The sequence below is a fragment of the Nasonia vitripennis genome, chromosome 4, assembly GCF_009193385.2.
Source record: "Nasonia vitripennis strain AsymCx chromosome 4, Nvit_psr_1.1, whole genome shotgun sequence".
Classification (NCBI taxonomy): domain Eukaryota; kingdom Metazoa; phylum Arthropoda; class Insecta; order Hymenoptera; family Pteromalidae; genus Nasonia; species Nasonia vitripennis.
The window spans coordinates 13,164,571-13,180,422 of NC_045760.1; the positions used below are offsets into that span (position 1 = coordinate 13,164,571).

Here is a 15,852-nt window from a genome sequence, read left to right on the forward strand (position 1 = left end):
CGTATATTCCGAAAAACGCTAAAAATGGCACTTTGAATTGCAAAGATCATCGAGCGACAATCCCGAGCTCGGCTTGCCCCCCCCCCCCCCCCCTTCGTTGTTCTGCGCAGCGGTGGCGTCTCTATAGGTCGGTGGTACGCATAAAACACACGATGCGAATGCTTCACCCGCAAAAGCCACACCGAATAAACAAACACTAGGAATGAAGGCGCGCTTCGCGCGCTCTTGATTCTATGTCTGTCTAATAACACTGGTATAGAAAATCTACCATAAGTGTTGGGCGGCACACTAACGTCTGCTAATATTTTATAAGCATGTAACATGTTACTAAATCCCTCAAAACTATTTTTTAATAAATATATTAATAATGCTCAATGCCGTCATCATTGGTTTGAATAGTGAATTTGAAGAAAAGTTCAGTATAAGAGTCAGTGGGTTTGTCTATCATTAAAATGCCATTTATTTGCATTACAAAAAGCTATACAACTGAAATTTTACACAGTTACTTACTATGCTACCTAGAAAATATGTAACCTACATGATTATGATTTAACTGTTTTCATTCATATTTTCACATCGAGGTCCATATGAATTTTTTAATTTAGCGTATCAAATTTTACTTGTAGACAGTTACACAGAAACTACCATCTCTAACACATTGTATTTCTGGTTTCCAGTGTATTTTTACATGAAGAAAGTGATAAGTATTTTAACTTTTTTATCAAGACCTTAATTAGAATTTTGACTTTTAACAGTTGTGAGAGATTTTGAGACCGATACCTGTTTCTCCATTTTTGCATTTTTTCTCATTCGAAAACTAACAGTTTCTTTTGTGATTGTGGAAAGATATTTAAAGTTGAATGAACGTTAACTGAAATACTTTTGTGTTCGACTACAACACCCATGATAATTATTTAGTCGTATAGCATGAGTTTGCATTCACACCAGTGTCGGAGTCGAAATCAGAAGTTTTTCAGTTAAGGTCGATTCAACTTTAAATATCTTTTCACAATCACAAAAGAAATCTATATGCAAAATATGAGCTCTCTAGACCTGTTATTTTTTGAATGAGAATAAATGCAAAAATGGAAAAACAGGTATCGGTCTCAAAATCTCTCACAACTATTAAAAGTAAAAATTCTAATTACCTAATACCTTGACAAAAAAGCCAAAACATTTATCACTTTCTCCATGTAAAAATATGCTAGAAACCAGAAATACAATGTGCTAGAGATAGTAGTTTCTGAGTAACTGGCTATAAGTAAAATTTGACCTGCACAATTAAAAAATTCGCATGAGTCTGGATGTGAAAATATGAACGAAAACAGTTAAATCAGAATCATTTAGGTTACATATTTCTAGGTAACATGTCTAGTAGCCTTTTTACAATTCAAAGAGCATTGTATAATGATTGACTTAAACTTACTGACTCGGATAGTGAACTTTTTTTAAATTCACCTCTCAAACCTCACCGAGGGCGACTTTGGGCACAGAGACACAGTATATCTTCATACTCTTTATTCTTTTAATTGAACTTCTCACTGACATTAAAAAAAAACTAAATAATATTCACACACTTTATTACTACTTCAAACAGGGTTAGGGTGCCACTTTTCAATACACACGTTGTAATACTACACACTCTTGGTAATGATTAATTTTTACTAAAATTTCTTGCTAGTTATTACATATATTTTATCTGTTATCAAGGTTTCCACATTTCATTTTAAACACCTCAAACATTTCTACCAGGGTTATGAGTTATGACTGTTTTGAGGGTTATGAATTTAAAGCGCGGTTCTGATCTCGTTGCCTAGGCAATCAACCAGCAACCAATCAGAATCACGTATTAAATGCTTCACAACAAAGGCCATCATTTTTTTTAAGAGAGGAGGATATCGTGTATTGTGCAGTATATAGGTGAACGCGCAATCGCGCCAGCGTCGAGGTTTCTATACACATACACGCGCGAACTCATAAGGTATAAAAACAAATACATGTCTTCGAGAGAGAGAGAGAGAGAGAGAGAGAGAGAGAGAGAGAGAGAGTCAGAAATAAATATAAACTTGTGCTGTGTATATATTGCATACATATGTGTGTGTCGATTTGCAGGAGGAGAAGGGCACGATCAACACGGAGAATCGCACGATGAGTAGGGTGGAGTTCGTGCCAGGGGTGGACGACGACGGAAAAACGGTGACTTGCAGGGCGGAAAATCCAAACGTGACCGGACTCTTTCTGGAGACGTCCTGGCGGATCGACGTCGTGTGTGAGTAATTTCGCATTCTCTCCTCTTCCCTGGCCCCAGCCAAGGCAGCAGCAGCAGCAGCTTTCCCCCTTCCTTCCTTCCTTCCTTCCTTCCTTCCTCCGACAGCGACGTGCAAGCTGGAGCAGCGGCAGCAGCGATGCCGAGAAGAAGAGAAGACTGCGCCTCGTTTTTTTATGATCGCCGCACGTACGGCCGAGAAGACGAGTCCGAACGAGCTGCTCGCGATTGGCTGTCGATCCTTATTCCTCATAAAAAGCGGAGTAAAGGATCCCTCGTAAAAAGGACACGCGAGACGCGTTGCGACGACGACGAGTCGACTGAATTTACCTCATTCGCATAGCCGCGGGGGAGAAATCCCTATATTCGCACTCCCACACGTATCCGGCGCATTTCTTCGACCGGCTTTTTCGCGTACCTATTCCTTCTTCCACCTTACTCGCTGTCGCTGCTATTGCTGCTGCTGCTACATATCCCTTTGTTCTGCTTCGTGCTCGTTTGAGAATCCGCATCGGGAAATGCTGATGCATATGTGTGTTGTACTCCGACGAAAATTACACCGAGCCTCGATTACTTTAATCATCCCGCAAAATGTAGCGCATCATAACTGTTGGAATGCAGTAGAAAAGCAGGGCATATTTTCCTACGTTGATAAAGCGTGGCAAAAAACTTTTTCATTACCGTCGTTTATTTTGCCGAACAAAAAAAAGAGGGACCGCAAGCCGAGGCTCTTTCCGGATGGAGGAATAAAAAGACCATTGGAAATCAATCGGCTTAACGATCGATATAAAAATCCCCTATAGGCTTGGTTAATCGAAAACTGGGGCGCGCCTGCGCGCAGATTCCATTTCGGCAGTACATCATCTTTTCCCGCGTCCTCGCGTTTTTGTTTTGTTTTTGCTTTCGCCCACTGCGCGACATCTGCATATCTACGTACTCACGGACCAGCAGTAGTGCACAATCGATTATGATCGCGAAGCGCATCTACCATAGAGGAAGACCGCGCGAGGGCACGTCATCGATGCGTCGACGCGTTAACAGATTGGTTTGACGAGAGAGAGATTCGCTCGCTCTTTTTCATCCGCCCGCGTTCCCTTTTTCTCCCCGCGTTATTTATTAAGCCCGTGGCTATGCAGCAGCAGCGCCGGCGCTGAGTGAAAAAGTGGATTTTGTCAGCGCGGAAAACGGCCGGGAGGTGACGCGCTGTCCCCCCTGAGAGCATTGTGTGCGCGCGCGTTTATTGACCGAAGAAATTTATCACGGAACTACATTCATCGAGCCCGCGACCTCGTAAACTTTACGTCTGGCCTGCCAGCGCGCACGGAAAGTTATGGCGAGAACGATGTATGCGCGTATAAAGCGACGAGTTGGGGCCCATGCACGCTCTTTTCCCGCGGGCGCTCGTCCGCCGGTGTGACTCGTAATGAGAGATCCGTCGTAAAAGTGCTGCGGGATATTTTAGCGGGTCACGCGAGGATGGCATCCCCCCGGATAGCAATTATCGGAGATCGGTCGCCATCCCGACCGGCCGAGGTCGAACTGGCCGAGAGCGTAATGAGCATTCCTCGGAAGCCAGTGCAGAGCTGGGTGGGAATTTTTGCATCGCCTTGTTACGCCGCTACTGAATTTAGATGCCTCGGCTCGGCTCTCGGAGAATAAGTAGTAGCAGGCCGATGTGGTCAGACTAGACTCGATACCGAGTTTTGAGATATTTTAATCCAACGATGACGACGACGACTTCGACGAGAAGCAAGGAAAAAGTAATAAAAAGTTGGGAAGGTCGGAGAAACAAAGCCAGAGGCTGATGGGAAAATGATGGAAAGGGTGAACGCTAGGTCGAAAAAGGAAACAAAAGCGGGAGAAAGAAGAGAGAGAGAGAGAGAGAGAGAGAGAGAGAGAGAGAGAGAGAGAGAGGGAGGGAGGGAGGGAGAGAGAGAGAGAGAGAGAGGGAGGGAGGGAGGGAGAGAGAGAGAGAGAGAGAGAGAGAGAGAGAGAGAGAGAGAATCGCGAGGGGTCTCTGATACACTTAAGAAACTTTCCGAAGGAGAGATAACGAAAGCAAAGTAAAAGCGTCGCTCTTTTATATACGGGGAAAAACAGAGTCAGGTGGGAGTGTAGCAGCGCCAGCGCGGCGGAGAGAAATAGGGAAAACGATGTCACATCACGTATTCAATTACGCTGACCGTCCTCGTCTTCGTCCTCGACGATCCTCGAAATTACAGCGGCTTGTAAGTCGCCGCAATGCTGCGCTTTCTCTTTCTCTCTGGCTCCGCTGCTGCTGTGCCGCTGTTTCTCTCCTTCGCGAGCCTCGTAGTCGATGAACGACGCGCGAGAAACGAGATGAGCCAGGGAGAGTAATAAAGAGTGGCAGGGAGAAATCGCTGAAGGAGCAAAAAGGAAAGTTAAGGGTGCTGAGGCAATTTCGCAAAAAGGTCGATTAGATTAGGTACGTACATTGCCCTCTTTTATTGAAAAGTTTGGAGCAGTCTTTTGGGGTAAAACGCTCACGTATAACATGTTACATCATTCGAATACAAACAGCAAACTTTCGGTGTAGCTATGGTCCTTATGTGCAGAGGAAAAGTTAGGCGCATTACCGGTTCAAACATTGAAATCTAACTCACGAGCATTAGCGATGTTTTTTTCTACAGAAGTGACGACTTGTAATACCAAAACGTCTGTCAATGTCTTGTTTATCTCACTGTAATTTCTTTTTCAGATGCTCCGATCGTGTCCCTGAGATTCGGCTCAACGTTAAATGCCGAAGACATCAAGGAAGGCGATGACGTCTACTTCGAATGTCAAATTAAGTCGAATCCGATGTGGACGAAACTCACCTGGATTCACAACGTAAGTACCGAAATATACTTGCCAGATTGAACGGAGAGGAATGTATTAAAAATGAGCGAGTCCAAGATTAAAGTAGCCTATACTAGACCGAAAAAAAGAGAAAAAATGGTGTATTTCCAAGTAACGGTGTTGCGCTACACGAGCGAACAAAGCGCACTCTGGCCGCGCGAGTCATAAAAACTCGAGCTTCGAGTAGCGAGGGAGCACGCGCGCCATATCAATTATTACTCCTGGCTCTCGTTGAGTTCGCTCCCAGCACAGCCACTAGCATCAGGCGGTATTAATTTACCCTCTGTGCATTTGAAAATGTGAAAGTTCCCCGTGAGTTGCAGCTAATAAGCACTAAGCCTCGCGAAGGTTTCCCGGTATACCCCCTGCCACATAGCCATACACGCATAGTGCGCAGGAAGCTCAGGGCGGCCTCGATCTTACAGCGACGCTTCCACGAACTTACAAACACGAGTCTTGCAAGGAAGTTGCTGCCGCGAGCTTACGTTGCATTATTCTTACGCTCGGGCGCACGAAGCCTCGGGAGAAAGGTTAAGGGTTGCTTAGCCGCCTCTACCTCTTATATCCTGGCGTAATACTCCCCCTCGGCGTGTCGGAAGTGTTCCTGAAACTTTAAATCCTTTATTTACATAATATATGAGCTTTTTCGTGCTCCAAGCTCGATTGCCTCTCGCGCGCGTGGTCGACGCGTGGAGAAGGAACGTATGGTTAGAGGGGGGGAGAGAGAGAGGAAAAAACACAGATCGTTTTATATCGATACGGTACGAAGAATGCGCCCCGGGAAAAAAGAAAGCGAAACTTTCGTTGACCTACTTTTGACTTTACGATTGTGTGAATCAATCGACTTTTCTTCGTCAACAGTTTTGTGGGTGTCGATCATGAGAAACAGGCGAACCTGGCTTTATTTTTGATACGACGATACAAAATTGTCATCCAATTAAGGACATTAAGCAGAACACAGAGTAGCTACGGGATATTTAACGCACAGATAATTAAGGACTCGTTCGTTTCCTACCGCATGTATAATTCAACCTCTTCTGATGTATTGTAGATGACTATTTAATCGCTTCTTGATCGCCCTCTGAATATCAGAAAGGTTCAACATTTTATCTCCACAAATACAACTCGAGTATGCGATATGCATTAATAATTTCGATAATGTATAGCGTGCTCTTCGCCGTCAGCTCAGACGTTAATAGCCGCAGAGGTGAAAAAAGGGGCCGCGCAAAGCAGATGCGCTAGGAGAAGAAGAAGAATAAGGAGGAGGAGGAGGAGGAGGAGGAGGAGGACCGCACGCCTGTGGAGAGTTGAGATTTCCGATGAAATTGCGTCTGAAAAAATACGATCCGACTTATTCTTCGGCGGCTCGCTCCATAAGAAGAGAGAAAGATAGCGAGGAAAGCAGCGCGCGACTATAACCCTCGCCGCCTTATAACCGCGTGGCGCCTTTTCCATTCATCCAGCGACGACGAGTACTCACTCTTGGCCTCTCTTTTCCTTCCCCGCACTCCAACCATCCTCTATAGAAGCCGCGAGCATACATCCATCTTTATTTCAGTGTCTCACGAGGTAGAATGCTCGGCGCGCCTCTCGACGCCTCTCTTTCACATCTTTGCCGTATCTTTCTCTCTCTCTCGCGCGCGCGCTCTCTCTCGCTCCCCCCCCCCCCCCCCCCCCCAGTCTCTATATCTCGCTGCAGTCGGGAAATATCTGCAGTTCGGAGTAGCAGCAGAAGCAGCGGTGCTCTCTCTAGTGGGGCTGTATCTTTTTCAACCGATTTCTCGAGCTTCTTATTAATGCGCCGAGGAATACGAAGGCCACTGCGTCGCACTTTTCTCGCGCTCGCCTCTGACGGCTCCATCGTCTTCTTTTCTCCTCTCGAGGCTGCGCGAGTGCGTTCGGTGGTTGCTGTGTGAAGTATGCGAATCCTTATTAAAATTTTCGTTCCACCGAGTCTCAAAGGGTTTCGCTTTCGCGGGGGAAAAACTCGTAACCGCGTTGCCACTCTCCGCGGCGGTCTCGGTTTGATGGACGCTGAAATTACATTTACCAATGATCGCAACGTTGCGGCAATATTAAAGACTTCCTATTTCCATGAAATAGCTCACCTCCCCTTGATTCTTCTTTGATCAGGCATGCTCTTTTGCGCAGCGATTTTCCGACCTACATTCGATAGCTGGATGTAACAGGCTCCGGCCTTTCTTGCACCTATCATCGTTTAGCCCGCTGAAACGCGCACTTTCATTTTGTATTCCCTGTCGGATTTTAAGGCAGGAGTCAATAACGCATATATACGTAGGCTTGGTTTATCGGGAAAACAAAATGTGTGCTTTGAAGCAAAAAATTCTGATGCATCAACGGCCGCGCGGCTTAATTGGAAAACCTAATTATTGCCGGGAATTTTCGCGGATTTTTTCCATCGATGCGTCGATCTGCAGCGCGTAATTGATGGACAACCAGTGCAGCGAGAGGTATGTACAAGTGTACAATGGGCTTTTTGAAGCTAGATATTCCACTGGTTTTACATCTGGCCGGCCAGAGAGGCTGACGGGTCTAATTTAATTACACCCTGTTAGTCCGCTTTGTGTTAAAGCTTTAGAAGTCGTTCGAGTTTTTTTTTAAATTAACCTTTGAAATGGTTTTTTTCGACGCGTTCTTTTGAGAGGAAAGCCAAATTCACTTGTACGCGGAATGTGATTCAATTGCGGCGAGGAAGCTCCGGGAAAACGTACTATACATATAATAGACTGACTGACACACACGTCGCTGCTCAAGAAGCGCGGAGCCATTTTCTATTTTAATCGGCACTTCTCGCGTCTACACTCCTATAATGGCGGTCCATTAGGTAAGCATCGTGTGCTCTGCATATATTGCGGCTGCGACCGTCGCGCGACATGACGAGAGTGTATATAGGGGGGGGGGGGGATCGATCGGCGTTAAAATCACGCCGGGATTCTCTACTCCTTCCTTCCAATAAGCTCGTCGAGTCTCGGCATTTATACGCCAACATATACCAGTAATTACGATCGGAGCGTTGGTGCTTACCGGATCGCTCGCGATCGTATTCCGACGTTCCAATCCAGCGCGAAATGCCCGAGGGGCTGCGCCGTGGGCAAAAGCAATCCCAATCGGAAATCCCAGGGAGGCCTTAAAAAATCGCTCGAGATCGTCGTCGTCGTCGACGGTAGTAACAGACTCTACGTGAAGATCGTAAAGAGCGCCGGCTACGAGGGGGCAGAGCGTCGTGACTTTGAAAAAAGAGCCCGGGAGCAGCGGCGCACGCGCGAGTGACACAAAAAATATAGGAGCTGACGTCTTTGGCCGCGGGAAACTCGCGATGAAAGCTCGCTGCAGAGAGGAAAGGAAACTGTTCACGTGTATATGTGTGTGTGTGAGGGCTTATGCGCTATAGATATATGGGAGATGAAGAGGAGAATGGATCGAGAAAGAGAGAGGAGGAGATATGGTAGCAGGGTCTATAATGCGCGGCGGTGATTAAATCGCCCTCTCTTTTTCCTGCACATTCACTCGGACAATCGCAAAGTCCGGTACGTATAACTAGTCCATTGACGAGCCAATCGCTGCTCGACCCTCTTTTCTCCTCCTCTTCTTATTCTTCTTTATTCGACTTCTTACAAGCCTGGGTTTCTAAAGATTTTTCCAGTCTTTATCATTCTCGCAAAGTGGATTGCCTTTTTGCAGAAGATGCAGCCAGATGTTCTTATAATCAACTCAATGCAGCTGGCGTTTCGATAAACATCACTGAGAAAATATTTATTGCCGTTGCCTCGTATATAATGCTCGAACCGATTCTTCCAGTGAAAAGTGAACCGGGAAAATAATGATACACCTACTCGTTCTTCGGAAATACTCGCTGTTTTTCGAAACTCAAAGGAATCGAAGCGTCCCTTTGAATGTATAATGATGTCAATTCGAAAAATCATGTTAAAAACGTCAATAAATTTTTTATCGTCTCTGATCAGCGAGAAAGCTCGAATGTATGAGGAAACGGTATACTTAAAGTAAAAATACACACCTTCCATGAAGGCATCCGATTTGAGAAAGAGAACTCCAGTGTTTCCCGATACAAAGCAGAGCACGCGCAAGTATCAACAAGTACATTCGTGACGCTTCCTTTGTTTCTCCTTACCAGCTGTCATCTCTTTCCGTCTTTCTATTTCTCTCTCTCTCTCTCTCTCTCTCTCTCTCTCTCTCTCTCTCTCTCTCTCGCTCTCGCGTGCTCGGTTTCGTCGTTCTCTCGCTCTCACGACTGCCGCGCAAAGTTTGCAGATTAAACTAACAAGAAGTGCTCACTCGGGCTCTCGTATGTACATGAGCACTTGGAACTTAAGAATATAACTAAGGCTCAATCAGATGGAGCAGCCAGAAGTACAATACAAGGGACCAGCAAAAAGAGACATGGAGTCAGGGTAGTTATAGCTTTAGACTTATTGTTAGTTTAGATTTGAACTCCTCGAGCATCGATCTTCAAATAACGATTTACACCGACGTGAAAAAAAATTTACGAAAATTTTCCCACGAAGCTCTCCAACTCCAAAAACAACGAAATAAAGATTCGAGTTCGTAGAAACCCGCACGCGAAAGCCCAAAAAAATTCGCGTTCCACTTTTTATACAGCCAGCAGTGGAATTTTGATTGGAAAGTAGATCCCACTAAAGATTTTCGATCTCAAGTCTCGACGCGAGCCCGGCCATTTCCATTTAGAAAATGAACCGAACAAAGGGGGAAAAATTAAAATAAAAAAATTAAAATGAAACAGAAATTCTCGGAAAACGTAATCTCCTGCATGATGAAAAGATGCATATCTTCTCGAGACTAATCCAGTTGTGCCTCTTGGTATTGTGAAGTGCGCGTGGCGTTGCTGTATTTTCGTGTTTCTACTCAGAGGGGAGCTTGTAGTAGATTGCTCGTTTGCATAAACGCAAGCCGAAAGTCCGTCCTCTTTTCTATAAATGTGGACGTGGTTTATATATATATATATATATATATATATATATATATATATATATATATATATATATGTGTATGTGTGTGCGTGTGTGTGTTGTGTATAGCTGTAGTGCGAATACAGAGAGCCGAATTCTTACTCTAGCGATCTACTCGCGAGTGAATGAGGGCGGGCGGAAACGACTCGTGTCGCTGTGCATTTCCAGGACTGCTGCTGCAACACGAGACTCGATTCGATAAGTTCGCTACTCGTAATACTAAACTAGATGAAAAGAGCGAGGCGAAGTGGTGCCAAGGGAGAGAAAGCGAGAAGCGGTGGGAGAAGCTGGGACGGATGAAAAGGTAGGACGAAGATAAAGAGAGCCCGGCTGTGTGTGTGTGTGTGTATGTGTAAGAGGGCACACGAGCGAGATGGAATAAAAGTGGAAAGGGCGAGTCGCGCGCGCGCGCGCGAGGGCTGAGGTTCGATTCAACCGAGCGTAAATCAATCTATTTCCTTGCCGCGCGAGCTGCGACGACGATTGCGATTTCTTCCGTGGCACGCTTCGTTGGAGATTTGGAGACGAAGAAGCGGAGTAGTAGGAGGAGGAGGTAAAGGACGAGACGAGAAACAGACAGCGCGAGCGTCTGCAGTAGCAATTATTCGAATTAAAAATATCCGCCTTCTATAAGACGGACTAATGAGAATAAGAGGCTAAATATAATTCCCCGGAAAGTTCGCGCTTAACTCGAGCTGCCGAACGGCCAAATCAGTACTCCAGAGAGCTGCTGGTATATATCAATTATACAATATAGTATAGCTACTGATCAAATTGCGCACCAACATTCGCTCGTTCTCGACGTTGTATATACCAGGAACAAATCGACTCCTCGACATCAATTACAGAATCAAAACAGAAGCGTGAGGTGCCCACAATAAACCCACTGAAACATGTCCCCGAATCGAGCGGCAGACGAAAGCTCGTCAAAGCTCGTAGCACAATAATCCAAAAACGCGAAATAATGTTTGCTCCGTTTCGCAACTGCATGAAAGAAACGCTCGTTTTTTATTTTTACCTTTCCTCTCGCTTTCTCCACTTTTGCATTCCGAGCTCGCTGACGACGATACGTCACGCCGCCGTGTCAAAGCGACCTTCATTAAACCTTCATTGCGCGGCACTCGATATTTCACCGGTGCCAGCTGGGGCGCGTGTGGGGCTCGATTCTCACCTGCTCATCGCGAGTCTACTTATTATTAAGAGATTTCGAAACGCGCACAAAATCCCGAAAAACTGTTCCGGCGTAACAATGAAGGATTAAGCATATCTGCGCGACAGGAGGTCGCCCGAGGAAACAAAAGCCGAACATGTCGAAAAAGAAAGGAGCAGCAGTCAGTCTCTCTCGTTATGCAAATTTCAGAATCTCGGCGGTCACCTTCGAAACGTATGCGTGTACACGCGCCGCATACAAGCCATCAGCTCAGAGAAAGTTCCAGGCTGAGAAAAAAGTCGGGACTGGCTGCGCAGCGTTGAGATTTACACGCTGTATGCATCAGCCGCCGCAACGGCAAACGACGACGGCTTATATAAAGACGAATGATTTAAGCGTCGCCCGCGTCGCGGCTTTTTCCTCGTTAGACGCGATTTCGCAAATTCGCTTGAGCGCCATAAAAAGGGTATTCCGCGCGCGTGCATGTAATAAGGCGTAGGGAAGGCCCGCCCCCCTGGATATACCGCGTTGACCGCCGGCGTGACCGAGCTCCAGAAATAAAAGAGGGATTTACGGAGGCCGCGCGGTCTTCTTTGAGTGCGTTAACGACACTTCTCTCTCCCCAACCCTCTCTCTCTCTCTCTCTCTCTCTCGCTCTCTCTCTCTCTCTCTCTCTCTCTCTCTCTCTCTCTCTCTCGCAAGCTCGCGCGCGCGTGTGTGTGCACGACATCCTGCAGCAGGGGTGGAGGGCGCGCTCTGCTTTACGATATGGCGCGCGCGCGGGCGCACCGACTCGGATCTTCGCGTTAATAACGGCCATTTGTAATCCCTTAACTTACGCGCGACGAGCCATTGGCTTTACAAGCGACAAGCGTCGCGGAGCTTCGCTCGGGGAGAGCGAGAGGAACTGCGCTCGCGTTATTGTTCTCCGGTGCGCTTGCGCATACGTATACGTATATAAGGAAGCCAGCCGCGTGTGTATAGCAGTGCACCGTTAACGGCGCGGAAAATTGACGGGCCTCGACGCTTTTCCACTTTTCTTTCGTATACGCGGTGCACTGCAGACATATTATGTACACATAAGCTGCCGCAACCGAGGTCTCGAGGACGCCCTGCAATTGCCCGACTTCGCAGACGGGTATATACAGCGACAAATCATATCTAAAGTCTGTATAGAAAATATTTAATAAATGTTCCCAGTAAGAAAAAAAAGGAAAAGTTCGAGGTATATAACAAGCGGCGACGCTCGGCAACTTTCTCCGGCGCCGCCACGGGCGAAGGGAGGAAAACAATCTTTCCGATAGTTGTTCACTTTCTTAACAAGAAAAACTTGTCCGAGAAGTTCGCCGCCGCCGCCTGACCGCTTGAAAAGCAATCGTCGAACCTCACACGCGCGTACAAAGTGGACCAAAGTGCTGGCTCCTCATACTAATTGCAAAGACCCGCGTGCCAAAGTAGGAGTTAATCACACAGCCCGGGATTTCGAATGCTCGTCGCGCTTATGGCGCGCTAAATTATTTCGGCACGTTTCACTGTCGACGCTGGCCGCGTACGCTCGTAATCTACGCGCACAATGTATACGTGTCTCGCGCGCTACACTGCGGCCTCCCTCCAGCTCTCACGACCGACGGCTTTTGCTGACATTTCGATGTTTAGCTCGTTGACGCGTCGAAGAGGCCATTGAGCCTCCGATTAATTGTTTCGCCACTGAGTAGGAAATCCGTTTATCGGGGCGGGCTCTAAACGCTCCTTCGCCATTCGGGTACACAACAAAATGAGAGCGCGTGCACTCGAAAATGACCTCATTTTGACGTAGCAAAAAAAGTGGATGTGTCAGAAATTTTAGCCTCTGCTATGGCCGAAGTGGAAGTTGATCGATGACGAGTGATGTATTCCGATGTGGACGTACATTCGTCTTGTCATGCGTCGCCCGTGTCCATAAGTATTATATACGCGATGGTTAATGAGCGCAAAGGTTGCTCGCAATCAACTATACGGTCGCGTTTCACTTAAATTTCCCCGGGGATAAAGAGCGCCGCGACTATTTCTGTAAATGTGCTTTTTCAACTCGCCGAGTTATGCAACGTTTATATACGTTTCCCTTGCATTGCGACGCTGTGCCTCCCAACACAGGTGCGCAACACCTAGAGCCTCGCATGCACTAGGATTTTTCTAAACGTAGGATTTGACCGCGATCATCACGTTTGGGAGAACGCTAGGGAGAGGGGAAAATGATCACACACAATGGTTAAGTTTTATTGCACATGTATTTCGCCCAGCCCTTCCCTACAATACGGTGGCTGTAGTGCCTCCCGCGCACAGTTTAGCCACGCAGGGCTTACACTGGGACGCTTAAACACGAGCCACGCTCGTGCAGCAGACGGCTGGCCACAGGCCCAGGTCCAGTCCGCTGACGGCTGACTCTCTCTCTCTCTCTCTCTCTCTCTCTCTCTCTCTCTCTCTCTCTCTCTCTCTCTCTCGCGCGCGCGCGCGCGGGCTATGCCTCCCGCTTGTGGCCAGCCCGACCTGCTGCAGCCGCGCAGCTATAGGGTTTTCTCTTGCGCTGTCTCTATCTCACGCACACGCGTTTCCTCGCACTGTTCTCTCTCTCTCTCTCTCTCTCTCTATCTCTTTCTCTCTCTCTCTCTCTCTCTCTAATACTTTCTTACTCGCTCTCTCCCTGGTGGACGTCCGTCGGTGCTCCCGCCGGCGCCTCCCTGACTCTCGTGGACCTGGTGACGGCTAGCTTCCTCGGCTCTCCCACGCCAAGGCTGCTGGTTGCTCTGGTCCTCCGGACAATGATGGCGGACTGGCTAGCTTCCTTCCTCTCGTGCGGATGGTTGCTGGCTCGTCCGGGTGTCGGCACTTGCTCGTGCCAACGCGCTGCACCTATGACTCTCTCACACTCTCGCACACTCGCACAACCTCGGGAGACTCTCCCGATTCTCCTCGCAACAGAGGAGGCCACGTATCTCTCTCGCACGTCGACGCACTCCGTCGACAGTCGTGAGAGAACTCCCCGATTTCCCGCTCGTTCTCGCGCTCACTCTCCACTCGCGCTCGTCGGGCCCGCGCATCTTCCTCGCGCCTGATTGGCTGGCAGTCCGCGCGGATAGCGAGTCGCACATCGGCGCCCACTGATTGGCTCGCGACATGCGGAGGACCAATCAGCGCGCGCGCCGTCGAGGCTCACTCTCGCGCTAACGTGGACGGTTAGCCGGCCCGTTCCTCGAACTCGAGGTCAGGCTGGCACTGACAACAACAATCCAACTCGCTTGTTTCTTCCGCGCACTCAGAGCTTGGCCGCATCGAACGAGATTCCTCGTATCGACGCGGCTGCGACGTTTGCAACGTCGCAGCATCAGGGCTGAATATATATATATATATATATATATCTTCCTATATTATATAGTCATTTTGGCAAGACTCCCCCCCACCACCCCCCACTACCCCCCCACCTTGGCCCCCCACCAAAACACGTTAAATTCTTTCATTTTTCTGTTATTTTCGAAAATCTCGAAATTTTCGAAAAAATAATGATGTTCTTGTCGGTGTTTTTGAGAGCAATATCCATAGCATCATTTATGGCAAGAGACTCAGCAGTAAAAATAGAGGTTGTGCTATGGAGATTCCTGACAATCGTGTCATTGTTATTAGTGGAAATGCAGGCCGATCCAGCAGTGTTCAAATTTTTGTCTTTGCTACCGTCAGTGTAGATTTCCAGGTATGAATGATCTTTCAAAAGCCCCTGTAGCAATAAGTTTGGAGAAGGAGATGCTTTAAGGGATTTTCCAACTGTGGTATTGATGGGAATGGTACTGGTCAAGACAGAGTAATCGTAGTTAAATATTTGGTAGTTTGTAGACTTAATAATAGGGATAGGGGAATTAAAGAGATCTTTAATGCACCCTTCAAATAATCGATTGCGCTTGACAGTTGATTTTTTTAATACTTTATTATAGTAGGCTTTGATAGCTTTATGGACTAGAAGGTTTTCATTACTGAGAATTTTTAATAGGTAGGAATAGCAAAGAAAACGTGCTCTTTCTTTGATGGAAGGTAGTTTGGATTCTGCTAGGATAACATTCAGTGGAGTTGTGATTCGATAACCAAAAGCTGCACGAATAGCGCTGTATTGAATTTTTTCTAGTTTGTTGATGTAGTCCTTTCGTACAGGAAAATAAGCGAAGCAGCTATATTCGAGGATGGATCGAACATAGCTTTTATAAAATATGATTAGAATGTTGGGATGGGCACCCCACCAAGTGCCTTGTAGAAATTTCAAAATATTAAGAGCTCGATGACATCTCCATCGAATGTTGAGTCTGTAGTCGAAAATGACTCCGAGAAATCGGGCGGAAGAGCTGGATACTATAGTACAATTATTGTTAATTTCTAATTCGGTCGTGCCAGGTAGAATGCCATTTTGGTTAAAGTTGACAAATACAGTTTTGTGTGGAGCTAGATCAAGTCCAAGGTGTGAAAGCTGTTTGTCAATAATCTTGATGGCCTTTTTTAGAGAGTTTATGTTTTTTGAGCAGAGTGATATATCGTCTGCAAATTGTAGCACA

General features: G+C 46.9%; 1 protein-coding gene across 1 annotated transcript in view; it reads left to right on the forward strand.

The window, feature by feature from the left end:
* The window catches only part of LOC100120465 (nephrin), a 324,223-nt gene that overhangs the window by 266,213 nt on the left and 42,158 nt on the right, over window positions 1-15,852 (forward strand). Inside the window, exons 8-9 of the mRNA XM_031929953.1 lie at window positions 2,113-2,269; window positions 4,986-5,116. Coding sequence (XP_031785813.1) covers window positions 2,113-2,269; window positions 4,986-5,116 — 288 coding nt within the window. The remainder of the gene's footprint in view (window positions 1-2,112; window positions 2,270-4,985; window positions 5,117-15,852) is intronic.